At 27.9% G+C, this 17,427-nt stretch overlaps 4 protein-coding genes across 4 annotated transcripts; 1 reads left to right on the top strand and 3 right to left on the bottom strand.

Moving 5' to 3' along the window:
• Positions 1-145: 145 nt before the first annotated feature.
• Positions 146-1,864, bottom strand: Phum_PHUM513420 (Tryptophanyl-tRNA synthetase, putative; the record flags this gene model as incomplete). The annotated part of the gene is made up of 5 exons (XM_002431102.1): positions 146-448; positions 539-1,106; positions 1,194-1,422; positions 1,488-1,604; positions 1,756-1,864. 5 exons carry the CDS (start codon positions 1,862-1,864, stop codon positions 146-148), a joined length of 1,326 nt encoding a protein of 441 aa, XP_002431147.1.
• Positions 1,865-2,155: 291 nt separating this feature from the next.
• On the bottom strand, positions 2,156-4,312 carry Phum_PHUM513410 (myosin heavy chain, clone, putative; the record flags this gene model as incomplete). Its single annotated transcript, XM_002431101.1, has 9 exons — positions 2,156-2,235; positions 2,327-2,494; positions 2,570-2,853; positions 2,921-3,122; positions 3,202-3,419; positions 3,504-3,662; positions 3,768-3,934; positions 4,004-4,086; positions 4,162-4,312. The coding sequence occupies 9 exons, from the start codon at positions 4,310-4,312 to the stop codon at positions 2,156-2,158; spliced, it is 1,512 nt and encodes a 503-aa protein (XP_002431146.1).
• A 578-nt stretch (positions 4,313-4,890) lies between these two features.
• Phum_PHUM513400 (uncharacterized protein) lies at positions 4,891-6,431 on the top strand (the record flags this gene model as incomplete). The annotated part of the gene is made up of 5 exons (XM_002431100.1): positions 4,891-5,191; positions 5,272-5,553; positions 5,642-5,781; positions 5,862-6,127; positions 6,218-6,431. 5 exons carry the CDS (start codon positions 4,891-4,893, stop codon positions 6,429-6,431), a joined length of 1,203 nt encoding a protein of 400 aa, XP_002431145.1.
• A 277-nt stretch (positions 6,432-6,708) lies between these two features.
• On the bottom strand, positions 6,709-13,295 carry Phum_PHUM513390 (Canalicular multispecific organic anion transporter, putative; the record flags this gene model as incomplete). Its single annotated transcript, XM_002431099.1, has 23 exons — positions 6,709-6,840; positions 6,928-7,057; positions 7,127-7,329; positions 7,399-7,605; positions 7,683-7,804; positions 7,920-8,099; positions 8,173-8,296; positions 8,396-8,502; positions 8,611-8,841; positions 8,923-9,132; positions 9,207-9,346; positions 9,434-9,645; positions 9,730-9,918; positions 9,998-10,181; positions 10,257-10,543; positions 10,606-10,806; positions 10,879-10,989; positions 11,065-11,203; positions 11,323-11,479; positions 11,560-11,782; positions 11,940-12,144; positions 12,253-12,498; positions 13,222-13,295. The coding sequence occupies 23 exons, from the start codon at positions 13,293-13,295 to the stop codon at positions 6,709-6,711; spliced, it is 4,014 nt and encodes a 1,337-aa protein (XP_002431144.1).
• Positions 13,296-17,427: the final 4,132 nt, after the last annotated feature.

Raw genomic sequence — 17,427 nt, 5'->3', positions numbered from 1 at the left:
TTCATTTTACAAAAATATTTTTAATAATTTCGTTTTACATTTTGTATAACATATCAATAATTTATTGCAAAAAAAATAATTTAGCAAATCACAACAACATTTAAATTCAATCACATTCAATTCTATTAATAATTTGAAAAGATTGTTAAGTGAATGATGTTTTTAATTGTCTCATCGTCATAAATTGTTTAACAATTTCATCAGTTACTTTTGATCTTCTCTCTTGATGTTCTTGTACAATCGGTTGTAAAACATTGATCAATATTTTTTTCAATTCTCCTGTTAACAATTCACCGCTTGCATAATCTTTTTTTATTTCCATTAATTTTTCATCATCGTCTAAGAAAAATGTCAAATATTGATAGGAAATATCAATGTCGCAATTTCCACCAAATTCTCTGTGTTCTTCGATTGTTGCTTGTCCACCAGAAAATGCATATTTGTTTATCTTAAAGTTGAATCAAAAAAAAATGTGTATAATTGTATAAAAAATTTGATCAGTACAAAATTAATTAATTAATTAAAATGTTCATCTTACCTTATTTTTAATTTGTTTCGGAGTGTCAGTTAAAAATATCGATGAGTTTGGATCGCTTGCAGACATTTTAGTTTTAGCACCCTGTAAAGCTGGAAAAAATGTCGAATGTAACAAAGCAGGTTTTGTAAATCCTAATTTAGGTGCTACATCCCTTGTCATTCTAAAATAAGGATCTTGATCAATGGCGCAAGGTATGAGACAAGGTATTTTAGAATCTTTAAATATGAAAGGAAAAGATGTGGAAAAAGATGGGGCGGCTTGTATTGCGGGGAAAGCAATTTTTCCAATACAATCACTATCACCGAATCCGAATATTCCTTTTACTTGATTAAAAGTAACACTTTTTTGAATTTTAACAATGTTTCTATAAAAATTAGAACAACTTCCTAAATAATCTAAATCTGAAAATATAAATGTTTTTTCACTATCGAATCCGACAGCGATTATATCTTTGGCATTTTCATAAGCTAATTTATTAGCTTCTTCTAATTTTAAATCTTTCCATAGAAATTTTTCATCATCTGTTAATTGTATAACTAAGGGCACATTGAATACTTCTTGCAACCATCTAAAAATAAATAAAATTTAATAATATCGAGAATGTTGCATTCGATTTTGCAATCGTTTTTTAACAAAATGAAATATTCGAATGTACTTTGTGAATATGAACGGTATCAAATGACCCAAATGCATAGAACCAGATGATGGACCTCTTCCTGTATACAAATAAAATGGTTTTCCACTTTCATATGCGTTTAATATTGAATGCATGTCCCTATGAGAAAAAAATATTCCTCTTCTAAGTAAATAATGTACCGGTTTTCCAGTTACTTTTTCAAATCTTTCAAGAAGATCATTGTCGATTTTCGAACTTCCGAATCTTTCTGGAAAAACAATTACATTTTATATAATTTTATCAAAATTTTTCATTAACATATGAAACACATACCGATAAGTTTATTATAATCAATTCCAATTTCGGATGAACTCACGACATTCCAAGGATCTACAAAATCTTCTTTATTATTAACTTTATTATTATCCGTTGTGTTCGCCATATTGTTATCTCAACGAAACAATCTTTTCAAATTAAATTTTTTTTTTTTTTAAATTTTACAATTTTTATTATAATTTTTTACCTTACGTTTACATGAGTGTTAAATTAAAGTATCAAAAAAATTTTACATTTCAAACGTTGGCAATATGTTTTTTTTTACGAGTTTTCAATGGTTGGCAGTTTCGAAAAGCAGAAGACGGTTTTATAACCGTTTGAAATTCGAATGTTTCAGTGAAATTTGAATTGACAAATCGAATAAAAGTATTCATTTATTTCAAATAAATTTTTATTAATCGCGTTTAATTAATTTTAAAATCGTTTTTGTTTTAAATTTAACGTTTAAATAAGTGCGTTATTGTTATTTAATTCATTTGTGATAATAACACGGTAAGTTTTTTTTTTTTTTTTTTTAATAATTATTTTAATTACTTTTGAATTCTCATTGCAAATCCATATCATAAATCAATCGAATCCGAGGAAAAATGATTGAATTATTATTATTATTATTATTATTATTATTATTATTATTATTTACAAGGTTTTTAATTGTTTAGTCAGAATTAAAAATTTAATCCCTCGTCTAAAATTTTTTGTAAGGCATGAATTCTCGTTTCTATATCGGAAACGCTCAATTTGAGATCTGGAAAAAAAAAAAATGGCGGTATGGATGGGCGTCTAACAAACAAACAAACTCATAGAAAATTTTTTTTTTTTGTTATCAATTAACGAACCTTCTTTACTCGTATCAATTTTTTTACAAGATGATTTTGTTTTTTTATTATCATTATGTTGATGATGATGATCCCCGGATCCCCTGTTGGATAATTTCGAATGTTTGGACGAACATCTCGAACTTAACGAACTATCTCTGCTTCGATTTTTCTTTTGCGAATTTTCACCTGAAATAAAATTATTTAACGGTAATCTCCAAAGAAAGAAAATTTAACGTATTTTCGTGACGTCATTTCCTCTACCTTCTCGAACGTTGCCACAACGTTTCAACGTGTTTTTCGACGATGAATTTTCCGATTGTTGTTTTTTCCTACAACTACCATCTTCGCTGCTATTCCTACTCATGGAACCATTTTTAGATTTTATATTTATTTTGCTATTGATTGTCGTTTTACCAGGTCCACCGGGAGATAATGTCGTCGTTTCTCTTTGTCTTACTCTTGAAAATCTCGTGGAACCAGATTCTGAACTGCTACTGCTTAAAAATCTATTACGAACTTTTCTAAACGTTTCTATTTTTTTACATCTGAAAAAATTCGATACTATACAATATAAAATTTTTCCCAATCATTATTACAATTTTAAAAACGTACTTTACATCCGTCGTGGGACTAGTTTTTCCTTTGTGAAAAGGTTGATACATAGTTTCTGAACGTTCAGAACTTTTTTTCCTATCTGGTGAATTATCCGGTGTTAAATAATTTTTATAATTCCTTTTACAACCTCTATATATATTTTGTCTCGTTGCATCTCTTAATTTTACCTTTAAATTTTTTTCTCGATTTTTATAATCTTCTAACTGTAACAAAGTCAAAAATAAATAAATAATCCGCCGCCATATTTAAATAATAAATAATAATTTCTTTTTTCAAACTTGCTTGTTGCATCAATCGACGATTTTCTCCTCTTAATTTAATCAAGGATTTATAATTATTATTCCTTTCGTAAATAACTTTTTCTTCTAATTTTTTCAACGAATTATGTAATGTTTGCATGGTCGTTTTACGCGGACATTCTTTTCTATTTAGTAATTTATTTAATCTATGATTTTCATTTGTTAAATATACATTTTCATCGGTTAAAATTTTAATCCTGTAACAATAACAACAACAACAACAACAACATATCAGGTTTGTTATTAATTTATGTGTTGATGATGATTATGTTTGTAAATACTTTTCATAAAGTTTTTTCGTTTCATTTTCATCTGATTTACATAAATTTATATTTATTTGTTTGAGCCTTTCAATTTCTCCTTCTAATCTTCTTATATTATTTTGTAATATGCTCGGATTGGGTGGACCACAATAGTCTAACGGCAGCGGATAATGTATTCTTCATTTTTTTTTTTTTTTTTAAAACATAAAATACAAATTTAAACCTGAGTAGGTACATATATATACAGATTAAAAAGGAAAAAATCATGTACCTATACCTTACCTGTCAAATTCAACGGAATACGTTAATATTAAATATCTTTTATTTAAATTTAAATTATGATTTGTTCTAGATGATGATGTTGTGGTATATGAATTTATTATTTTTTTATTTCTTAATTCTTCTAAATCTTCAATCGTAAGTAAATCCAGGCTAATGCATTCGCTCGTCTAATAACATTTTCAAATGTAATAATAATAATAATAATAATAATAATAAAATTAATTATTTTGCGTTACCTTGAGAAGCCCAGATTTAAGCATTATAATAAATACATCGAATTGTTTATAATTTCCAGTTTTATGCGTTAATGCTTCGATATCTATAAAATTTAAATTAACGTTTTTTTCGAATCAAAAAGGGGGGAGAAGGGGGGAATCGGGGGGGGGGAACTTACAAGAAGAATCATATTCGCAATGCCAATCCTCTCCCATAAGTTTATCGGTAACGATGAGTTCTAATTTTTTTGAATTTAATATGCACATTTTTATTAGATAATCTTTTCCTTTGAAAGTGGAATTCGTAACTAATTGAAAAGGTTCATTCATTTTTTAATTCGTTCCATGTTTATTAATTATTTTTTTTTCCTTCGTAACTTATTTTAAATCCTCGAACGAATTAATAATAAATCAATATTTATATACATACACGCTAATTAAAACAAAATTCAATTTTTTAAAAATAACGTTTTTATCGTGTCAACAATTCGACGTTGCCAAATTTACAATCATAAATAAATAAACCGTTTGCGATCGTGATCGTGATCGTGTTCGTAGTAAGCATGGGATTCGAATCGAAAATTTCGTTAAAATTTTTTATCGTCTCGTGCGTTGTAATAAAAATAAAATAATTTAATATTTATTAAATTTGCTCGCGATTATCGTTATTTATTAATTTAAATAAATATATTTGTGTTATTGAATATTTAACTCGTCGTAATTTAAATCGTTTACGAAATTTACAATTTTTTATAAATGACCTGTTTCGTGCAATAATAACAGAGAGTCGTTAATATTATTATTATTATTATTATTACGTCGTTAAAGTTTGTTCAGTGGTAGTATTAATCAAAGGTAAAAATAGAGTTGAAGAGTTGAAAAAAAAAAAATGTCCAGTTGATACAAAAATGAGAAAAGTTTTGTTTGTGAATTCCATAATAAAAAATTACAAAAATTTTTACTGTAATAAATATTTATCGTTGGCACCATCGTTATCACCTTTACCAGATGATAAATTATCACTTGTTAAAAAAATAAAATCAAAAATAACTGATAATGATAAAAAAAAAGTTATAAATGTCATGTTGAAAAGTTGTCAAAAAATTTCACAAGTTAAATTTACACCTAAATGCATGAGCAGATTACATAAATTAGTCAAACCGTGTGGTTATTGTACATATTGTTTTCCTGTCGATTACAATGTCGCTGGTGAGTTTAAAAATTATTTAAATAATGATGGAGATAAATTTTACATAAAGATTGAAACTTATTAATAATAACATTTACAGAAAATATAGCAAAAACATTTTTAAAACTTATCAAAGGGAATAAATATGTCATATTCGAAACGAATCCAGGTTGCGGATTGATAACATATCACTTATTAAAAAAAAATATCGATAAGTTGGTAATACTGCAAGAAAATAATTGTCAATTAGAAATATTAAACGATTTGATAAATCAAAATGAAGACAGAAATCATGTAATGAAAAGAAATAAGAATTTTTTTGGAACATGGAAAAAAGCGAATGTTTTTTTAGATTTGTTAAATGAATTGAAATTGGGAAAGGGTAAGTGTTGAAAACCTTCCCACCCCCACACGCCCCCCCCCTCCACTTTTCTTTTTAATCGAATAAGCATTTATTTTTTGTGTTTTAGGAGAAAAATATGCAGTTTTAGGCGTGACCCCTGATTTTTTATTCGTTTCTCAATTTGTTAAAGCAATAGTTTACAGAGAATTACATAATAATTTAAACGATATTGAATTATATTTAATTGTGGGTCAAAATGTTTACAATGTATGTAAAAACATTCATCGATAAACATATTTACAGGTAGTACCTGATAATAATAATAATAATAATGATGATGATTACAGAATTTTAAATTTTACAAAAGATCATATGTTCGATTTGGAACCTATTGCATGTTTCATTTATTTTTCAATATTGAATACATAAAAACATATTCAAGAAATTCATTTTATCCTCCTTCGTATCAAAACGATGAAAACATGCATTTTTTAAGGATAAGTTCGAGGAAAGACAGGAGTGAAAAAATATCAGATGATGACATAAGAACATATTATTTTTTTCTTAAGTTGTTACAAAAAAGTCGTTATAAATTCGTTATTGAAACGTTAGAGTGAGTTTTAAATGATCATCATTTTTCGTCTTCTGCTTCTGCTTCTTCCACGATTTACCCCAAGTTTTACTTCACGTTTTATTTTTCCAGGCAATGGATACCCGATTGTGGTCCACTTTTAATCACCAAAGGTTTATCAATTATGCATAAAATTATGGATTTGAATCACGAGGAAGCGACCATATTATTTAATTTATGTAAACAATGTAATTCGTTTAATAATTTAAAAATTATATTAAATTTGGATGATGATGACGTGTCGAACGATAATCAAATGATGATGTTAAAACGTAACGATGGATAAATAAAGATACTAGTAGTAGAGGAATATAAATAGAATTTATTTATTTATGTTTACCTTATAATAAATGCTTTTTATTTATATTAAAACATTTTTTTTTTAAAAAAAAAAAAAAACCGTCCATTTGATAAATTTTCGGGTAAGAAAACGTATAAACATTATTATCATTATCATTATTATTATTATTAAATATATGTTTTTTTAAGCGTAACAACATATGACTCGGTAACGAACTTTTATCATTATCATTATTATTAAAATTTAATTAATCTTATTATAATCATTTTTTATTATTCGATGATTCCGCCGCCATGTTTCTTAATTGTTCCGCCATTGATGCCCCAGTTTCTTGAACCATTTTATTTAAGTAACCGTTTTCTTTTTTAAGGAGATTCAACGGTTTATCAAATTCCTTGAAAAAGAGAATTGAAATTATAATGAATTTATTATTATTATTATTATTATTATTATTATTATTATTATGATTAGAATTACTCACGACAGCGGTTCCATCATTCATAACTAATAATCTATCGCAATCCATGACGGTATTTAATCTGTGAGCAATTGTAAAAACGGTACAATCCGCAAATTTATTTCTTATTGTTTGTTGTATTAAACCATCCGTTCTGAAATAAAAGAAAAAAGAAAGTAAAAATAAAAAATTTTGTTTTTTCTTCTTCTTCTTGTAAACTCACCGCTGATCCACGTTTGCCGTTGCTTCATCCAACAGCAAAATTTTATTTTTTCTCAATAGAGCGCGCGCTAAGCAAACGAGTTGTTTTTGTCCAACGGAAAAATTATTACCCTTTTCTAAAACCACGCTATTTAAACCGTTAAGTAAAGCGTCTTTAAGTTCGACTTCTTCCAACGCTTGCCAAAGCATAGCATCCGAATAATTCTACAAAAAAGAACAAACCGTTAATCGATTTACCGATTCATCGATCGATGGATCGATCCATCGATTTACCTCGAACGGATCGAGATTTTTTCTTATCGTTCCGGTGAAAAGGGTGGGTTCTTGCGGTATGATTGAAATGCTTCTACGTAACCTTTGCAACGAAACTTTGGACGTGTCCACCCCATCGATCTCTATGGAACCTTCGACTATGGCCAAACGAAAAAGTGCGGATATGATGGACGATTTTCCAGCTCCCGTCCTTCCGACGATTCCGACCTGCGAGTAAATTTTCCATCATCCATCGTATTTATCGTCACGTGATCAAATATTTCAAATAAATTTATTTAAATTACTTTTTCTCCCGCCAAAACGGTTATCGTTAAATTTTTCAACGCTGGACTTTTTTTTATAGAACCGTAATGAAGATAAACGTTTTTAAATTCTATTCCACCGTGAGTCGGCCATTGTTCTCCAACTTCTGTAAATAATAATAATAATAATAATAATAATAATAATAATAATAATAATATTTAACGGTCACTAACGGTCGCTCGCATCTCAAATCTTCATTTCCGACATTTTGAATTTACCCTTTTCCGTTATTGAATATTCTAAATTTTCTTCTCTTTCTAATTTCGTATATTCTAAAACTCTTTCGACAGAAACTAATTGATTTGATATTTCCGCTGATTGTCTCATACCCCATTGAAACCATGCCGTTATTGCTAATATTTGTGTTATGGCAAGACCGACTTCTCCACCCGTTAAATCTATTTGGATCAATCAATCAATCAATCAATCATTATTATCTCATATCATTTATTTATTACATTTAAAACTTACTCGTTTGAACTAAAAGTAAAAAATATGTAACGAAGGCAATTAATATAAGGCACAATAAATCAATGAGTCCACCGAAAGCCGTACCCACACCTATGAAAAGGGACATCGAACCTGTATGAAGATCCTAATGATGAGAAAAAAAGATTTTTTTTAAAAGAACAACCGGAAATAAACATGTACCTGAACTGAACCGGAAACAAAAAAGGAAAAGGAAAACATGTACCTGATGATTATCAAATTCTTTTTTTAACGTTTCTTCAGCACCGTAAGCTCTTATCGTTGTTATACCTTGAAGAGTCGTATTTAAATGACCAAAAACAGGACTTCGTGCTAGAAAAAGACAGAAAATTTCACTCTCTCTCTCTCTCTTTAATATTATTTCAAAGGGGGACAAAGACTTTTGGGGTTGTTGTTGTTGTCGTTGGAAAATTTACTCACTCGCTCCTTCGATTTTTTTTATCGCCGTTGATGTTTTGACGAAACCGTTTCTTGCTAAACCACCCACGCACATAATCAATATCAAGGGTATTATGTACATGTATTGAACGATTAGGATAACCGTGACGGCTCCGATTCCGATCATTATATTTTGAAATGCATCTAATAAAGCTTTGGGTAAAAATTCATCCGCCGAACCTAAATCCTTTGAAAAACGATTCAATATTCGACCTGGGGGGAAAACATTTTGTTTATTACTTTTCCATTGACTTCTTATCGATTTTTTTGTTCTGGAAAATTCGTTAAACTCACCCGATGGATTCGCGTGAAAAAATGACAGATACGTTTGACAAACTTTATTAAACATGAAATCGTGAAGTTTTTGAGAACATTTTATGCATATGTTATAAAACACAATCGATCGTATGAACGCCAATAAAAATAATGTTATTATTAAACATGTGTAAACGATTTGACACGTTTCCGTCGTCAGCGAACTAAATATGGTTTCTTTTCGGGTACCTGAAATAATAATAATAATAATAAATCATTCGATTATAGAAAAAAAAATTACGTTTTGTTTGTTATAAATTTACCGTAAGATTGTGTTTTATTTGTTTCGAACGTATCATTTAATATTTCAATAAATGTTTCATTTAAATCTTGCGTATTATTATTATTATTATTATTATTTGATGATTCTAATTGACTTTGTAATTCAAAACTTTGTGAAGCCCTAAAACAACAAAACAGGATAATTAATAATTCTTATAATCAATTGATGTAAAATGTATTGTTTTTTTTTTTTGTCTTCTGCTTTTACCAAACGGACATCCAATAATCGCACAAACTAGCCGACGTTTGAGCCAATAGGAAAAAAGAAAATAAAACGAATAAAGTGAATTTATTTATTCCCGATAGGAAATAATCAATGAATGATATGTTAACGGTTTTTTCAATGTCTTCCAATGGCATAGCCGTTTGCGCATGTCCTATCGAATCTAAACTTTCCATCGAATCGTTTGTTTTATTACTCTGTAAAAAAAAAAAAAAAATTAATCACGTGATATGCATTATTATCATTATTTAGTAAATTTTCTTTCGAATTCGAGCTCTGACTTTTGTCGAATGTGTCGATGACATTCTCGATATTCTTCTCAACATTTTTCCACTCGATTCTTTTTCAACATCATCATCATTATCAAATTCCTCACCCTCGCGTTTTTCATCATCTTCGGCGAATAACATCGGGACGTCGATGTTGGTTTTGGTGAGGGAATTGAATGTTCCCTGATGTCTCACGACTCCCTAATAAGAAAAAGGAAAAATAATTTAAAGGAAACGGAAATGCAAACAACGAATGAAAATCAATAGGGAAAAATCTAACGTTATCGAGAAGTATGACGTAGTCTGCTTTTCGTAAATATTGTAATTGATGAGTGACTAATATTCTCGTTTTATCTTTTAAAAATTGTGATATGCATTCGTGAAACAAATGATTCGAAACGTGAGCATCGACGGCTGATAATGGATCGTCCAAAAGGTAAATATCAGCATCCTTATATAAAGCTCTGGAAGAAAACACAAAATTTCGAAATTAATCGGGGGGGTGGGGGAAAGGGGGAAAATCCTTGACGTTATTTCACCTGGCTAAATTTATTCTCGCTCTTTGTCCACCCGATAACGATGCACCCCTATCACCCACGATCGTTTTATCACCTTCGGGAAATTGAAAGAAATCGTGGTTTAAAGCACACACTCGTACGACTTCCGCGTAACGAGTTTTATTGAAAGGCAAACCGAAAATGATGTTTTGTCTCACGGACGATGAAAACACCCAAGGTTCTTGACTGCAATACGATAGAGTACCCGATATCGAAATTTTCCCATCGGAAAATTTCAATTCACCCAACAGAGCTTGCAACAGAGAACTCTGAAATAATTGATAATTTTTAATGGGTTTGTTTTTCCGTTTCCAAGAAATCACACCTTTACCTTTCCCGCGCCCACGTGTCCCACGACAGCCGTTAAACTTCCTTTTTTTAAATTTAAATTTAAATTTTGTAATGTGTATTCCTGTGACGTCGAGTCCCATTTCGCCGATGCATTTTGTAATGTTATTTCACCGACTCTATCGAAATTCGTTATTTTTTTTTCATTCGGTATGTTTGTTATTTCGTCCAACAGTAAATATTTCTACGTGACGATAAAAGAAAATTATATAAAAAAACAAAACGACAGCAATTTTATAAAATGAAAAATACCTACCGTTAAACGACCGAATGAAACCCAACATTCTGCAATTTCAGCAAAACCTCTCACGCACATTCCCGAAAGATTAAAACTCAACATACCGAAATAAGTTGAGTAAACAAATATCTTTAACAAAAAAAAATGAATGAATGAAATTTAATTTTTAACCGTATTAAATTTTTCTTCTGCTTCAGAAGGTACCTTTTCCGCTGATAAACTTCCTCCTGTAAAACTCAATGCCATCATGGTACAAAATATTGAAAATCTTGTCGTGAACAAATTAAATGTCATGTATAAACCTCTAACGTATGCCGATTTTATCAATTTTCCTAATTCATCCCTAAAAAGAAAAACGGGAAATTTTTTTTTTTTTTTTTGGGGGGGGGGAGAAAAGTAATCGAATTTCGCATCGAATTTTCTTTTTTTTTAATACGAATGAGACACACACCAAAATCTTACTTTCTAGATTTTGATATTCTTTCGGCGAATGGTTTTTCCCAAGCGTACATTTTAATCACTTGTATCCCGCATATTATTTCATCCATCAAACGAATTCTTTCGTCCGTTTTATACGCTGTCTGCAGACGAAATTTCGATGACAATTTTCCGGTGTATGCTGCGTTCAGACGAGACGAATTAGGAAAATTATTTTTCTCTTACGAAATCATTATTATTATTATTTATTTTTCATCTCACCCTGTAAAGGCACTATTGTAAGTATTGCGACAATTCCCACGAGGGATATCGGTCCGGCTTCGATCCACATGTAATACATGACCGCAATCGCGCTCAATGGTGCAGACCATAAAAAGTGTAAGAAAACGGTTAGGAAATCGAAACGACTGACGTCATTTGCTAACAGGTTTACTACTTGACCGGAAGCTGTATCTCCAAGTGCCGATTTATCGATTTTTAAAGACTGTAAATGAAAAGATTTATCACGATATTAATTAACATTTTTTTTTTCTTTTTTTTAAATTATGTATCTTACTCCATCTTTCTCACTCACTCAATCTCTCTCTCTCTCTCTCTTTTTTTAAAAGTATCTAAAAATAAAAGTTTTCGTGGACGCGCACCTTTCGGTATATTAAAGATGAGCAGGCAACCCTTAATCTCATCCCGTATTGAAAACTATTTTTAATATAATGATTCCCTAATAACGATGATAAAAATATGCATCCTATCATCATGGATGCATACAAGAGCGCTTCTTTTTGCGTCATTTCCGATGAGGGCGTGAAATACGAGAGTAGTTGTCCTAAAAATATCGGTTGTATTAACCTATAAATAAATTATTATTAAGCTTTGTTTTAAACCTTTTATTTTTATCCCGGGGGAGGGGGACTTTTTGCCGGGGGGGGAGGCGGTATCGGATCGTAATCGAATTACTTTAAAAATTCGTTGATTACGTGAATAAATCCCAGGCTTCCATATCCCAATCCGAACGTTTTAAATGCCGCGTAAACCAATTTGGGATCTCTCCCGTTTCTTTTTGCATTTTTCAATTCTTCCATCCATTTTTCTTCCAACCTATTCCCGAGACTGTCGGCTGAATCTTGCGTCATAGGCCTGCATACTTCGTCAATCGTCATAGGAGGATTTTTTAAACCTCTGCGAAAAATATTTACAGTCCATCTGAAAAACGATAACAATTATTATTATTATTATTATTGAATTTTTAAGGTATACATATATACCTAAATACGTTTGCAAAACTAGTTGTAACCTTCAAAGATCATTGCCCAAAGGTATTTTTTTTTTCGTTTAAGTCAAAAGATTTCATCTTTTTTTAATACCTTTTTCTTTTCCGATGGGGTGAACGATTTTATTATTATTATTATTATTATTATTATTATTATTATTATTATCATTATTATTATTTATGGCAAATAAATTATAATCAACACAAAAAAAAACAAGTTTAAAATTTATGACGTAGATGAACATTTTTTTTGTTAATGGTAACACGCAAAAAAAAAAAAAAAAAAAAAAATTTACCAAGAAATCGCGTCAGGTACGTGATAAAATACAAAAAAAAAAATTCTTTTTAACGAATAATAATAATAATAATAATAATAATAATAATAATAATAATAATAATAATAATAATAATGATGATGATGAAAAAGCTCTCTCGGAAAAAAAAAAAAAAAAAAAAATGTTTGAATGACATAAGTAGAGGGATTAAATTCATTGCATGATGTTATATTTTTGTATTTTAAATGAAAAACAAGAATTATTTAGGATTAAAGTTCGTCTTTTTTCTATACGATTTGTTATTTTAAAATATATAATAATAATAATGATGATGATAATAATAATGATAATAATAATAATAAAAGTAAAAGTAAAACGTACAGAAAAAATGTTTTTGATAAAAAATCTGCTTCTTCTTCCGGATTCTTTGGCCTCGTAATTTTTTTCCCATCCATTTTTTATATATATTCCTTTTTCTTTTCCTTTTTCTTTCCTTTTTAAAATTTCATGTCTTTTTATTTCCTGTAACATATACAATAATAATAATAATAAAATTTAAAAAATCAAGTTGTTGGCATCTCCCTAATGAAACAACCGTTCCGACATTTTTTTTTTTTTTTTTTTTTTTAAAACAAAAATTCAATCAATTAATTTTTACCGGAAGAGAATGATAGTTGATCTATTTTTAATATATATAAATACATTGTTTGTTGAAAGAACACATTTACAAAGTCTTTTTTTAATTTATTATTATTATTATTATTATTATTTAAAAAATAAACACAATTCGTCCTAGTCAATTATAAAAAAGTTGTCGGCCCCTTTTTTAAACGACATTCGAAAACTTTGAAACTTTGCCCGGATTTCTTGTAATTTTCCGTTAGACTTATTATTATTATTATTATTATTATTATTATTATTATTATTATTATTATTATTATTATTATTATTATTATTGGAATTACACGAATATAACAAGAAAACATTCACTCATCCACGACCTTATACTATTAATGGCGTTCAAGGTTTGATTTTTTTTGAAAAAGACTAACTTTGTTATTTTACCATCAAATTTTAATTTTTTTTTTTTTTTTTTACCAAGAACAACAACAACAACAACAACCACCACACAAATCCAACAACAATGATTAAACCTTCCTTTTCCTTCCCCACCCCCCGAAAAAAATGATTCATTCAAGAAGATTTTAAATCACACAACATGAATATATTAATTTTTTTTTTTTTTTAACTTGACCATACCTCTTCAAAGACATTTATTAATAATCGTATTGTGTACCTGATACCTAATATCACATTAAGTCTACATTATTACGATTACATAAATGATTAATTTCAAAAGAAATTTTATTAATAATAATAATAATAATCGGAGGACAATAAATTAAAAAAAATAAAAACACTCTCTCTCTCTCTCTCTCGATGGGTGTCGTGTCTCTTCCAAATTTTTTCTCAGAGTTTTCTTAATAGAATTTTTTCAGCAAACGACTAAAAAAAAAAAAAGAGAGAGAAAGAAAGAGAAAGAGAGAGAGAGATTTTAAAAATGAAGAATAAGAAAGAAAAAAAAAAAGATGGGAGAAATAATAAAATAAAAGGTTAAAAACAATAAATAAATGAACGAACGAACGAAAGACGTCTCTCTCGAACCTGATAATTAACGAATGAAGTTAAATATTAAACTAATTACCAAAGATGGAATTTTCTGTCTTCTTCTAAAGTTATCATCTTTAAAATTTTAATTTGATTTACGATTTGTGGATTGCATTCGTTTTTTAAGCCTAATAATATATATAATATGCAGGACGTTCGAAAAAAAAAAAACTTTCCTTTTGTTTAACAACGTACCTCCTAACCACCTATTTATCATCCCCCCTGTCTTCTTCCCTTTTCTACCTAAAACCCACCACCACCGCCTTCTTCCTTTCATCATCGTCATCAACAATCTTTTTCTTTTATAAACCATTTCGAAGAAAGCTTTATTATAATAATAAAAAAACTTGTGTAAACGTTTTTAATCCCACAAAATTTTTTTTTTTTTTATGATATTGTGATTTAATGTTAAGATAAGTGATCTTGACTAACATTAAATCACGTGGTTATTATATTTTTCATTTATATTTATTGACCTCGATCTTCTTTAAAAAAAATTTTAAAAAAAAAAAAATACAAAAGGAAAAAATGTACCGCTAACCGTTTGTTTTATCTAGAAGAAAACCCGTGGAAAAAACAACAACAAACGATTCCATCATTAAATATAAATTGTATGAACTCGAAAATACATAATCTAATAATTGTTTTACGTTCTAGTTCCATAATAATAATAATAAATTTATATAACGATTCTCTTTTGTTTGTGTTGTTTGTTTGTTTGTTTGTCGGTTTTTTTTTTTTATCGTTAATATCATGCATGCACGTACAATAAACAACTGACAGGCGAGAGTCTACCGATTTTATTCCCAACAATTAACCGAGACCTTCGTACCACCACCAATGAGTTACAATAAAGTCCTTATTATTATTATTATCATCATCATCATCCTGAATGAACAAACTAAAAATAAATAAATAAAATTCTTTTTTTTTTTTTTTTATCATGTGTTCTTTACATTATTTCTACTCTTACATATCAACAAGTTTCATATTAAACAATTAATAATAGAATTCACTTACTTTATTATTATTATTATTATTTTTTAAATTGAAAATCACCTCATGTTAATAATTACTAACGATTAAAATAAGAATTAAAAAAAAACTATTGAAATTAATAAAGAAAAAATTATTCATTCAAAAAAAAAGAAAGAAAATTCATGTGTGTGTATATATATATATACCTTATTTTATCATTGATGAATTATCGTCGATTCCAATTAAGTAGAGAATGTGTGTGTGTGTGTGTGTGTGTGTGAGTTATTTAACGAATTTTTGAAATCTAATACAAATTATTGATTTTTTCCTTATCCGATAGCTACAATAAAAAAAAAATAAAACACATAGATTCAATTAAAAATTTGATACTTTTCCATGTAACACGCAATCGATGATAATATATTAAATGATAAATTATTATTATTATTATTATTCTAGTCTACGATATCAAAAAATAAACTTAAACTTTTATACACGAAATATTAATAAATGTTTTTAAGATAAAATAACAAACAATTTAAAAAAAAAAAAAAAAAACCATTGATGATTCCATCCATGATGGTTTTTCCACTTAACTGAATAACTAACTAACCTTTGATATGCTCCCAGTCAATAATTATTATCGTCCTTGTATATATTTTAGTCCAATTATTTTAATTTACCTAAAATATTTTTCGTATTAACTAATATAAATAATAATAATTTCAATGTGGTTTACTTAAACAGGTATAAATTGCCGATAAAACTCTTATTTTTTTGCAAAACATTCGTGAATAAAAAACTTATCGCATCCCGCCATTCCAAACCAGAGAGAGAGAGAGAGAGAACAAGTAGACGTTACGATCGAACGTAACGGTTAAAAAAGTTAGTGACACGGCAAAAAAATGACGCGCTTTGATAAATATTGAAGAGAAATGAAAAAAAAAAAAATTTTTTTAACGATCACGTCGCGTTCTTTTCGAATTTGAATTATAGAAAGTCTTTTAATGAATTGACCTATGTATTTAAGTTTAATTAATCGAAACGAATGTCAATCGCGAATGTTTTAAACTTAACTAATAATAATTATAATATATTCGAATGATGAATAATGGCACGTACAACAACAACAAAAAAAATAACGGATATTTTTCAAATCGAAAACTATATAACACCGTGAATTATTATTATTATTATTATTATTTCGAAATCGTTGTCAATTAAATAAATCGTTATTTACTTACAAAAATCAATAAATTATTATTTATATTACTACAATAAATAAAGAAGAAAATATTTTTTTAATACATACGTTTGTAATAATTCTTTTATGTCGATTTTAAATTTTAAAAAAAACCGTTATGAAAATTAATAATAATAATAATAATAATAAAAAGAAACATTAAACACTCACGTTGGTAATAATTAAATATTTTTTTTTTTTTAACACTAAATATTTTTTCACTTTTATAATAAAAAATAAATAAAATTTAAAACATAATAAAAAAACTTACAATTTAAATAAGTAATAATAATAATAATAATAATTTTTTGTAATTTTCAAGTTCACGTGTATTCACAACACGATCGTAACCATGAATGAAAGTTAAAAATGAAGAAGAAAGAATAAGAAGAAGGAGAGAAAAAAAAAAAAAAAAAAAAAAAAAAAAAAAAGTTGCTGTATTAAGTTTTCACACAAGCATTTTTACCAGTTCAATGTCAACGGCTTAGGCGTTTATAAATAAACATTTTAAATAATAATAATAATAATAATAATAAAAATCCCTCGAATTGTAATTCAATTTCTTTTATAATTGTTTTCTTAAAATTATTAATAATAATGATAATGATGTTGGGAAAATTAAAAATTCTAGAAAATGATTTTATAAAGTTGTGAGTTTGAAAAGGGGAAAATAATAATAATTACGTAAAGAATAATAA

The sequence above is a fragment of the Pediculus humanus genome, genomic scaffold (genome assembly GCF_000006295.1).
Source record: "Pediculus humanus corporis 1103172108281 genomic scaffold, whole genome shotgun sequence".
In the NCBI taxonomy this organism is placed as follows: Eukaryota; Metazoa; Arthropoda; class Insecta; order Psocodea; family Pediculidae; genus Pediculus; species Pediculus humanus.
The sequence above is the reverse complement of the archived record's forward strand: the minus strand, read 5'-3'. Positions and strand labels throughout refer to the sequence as shown.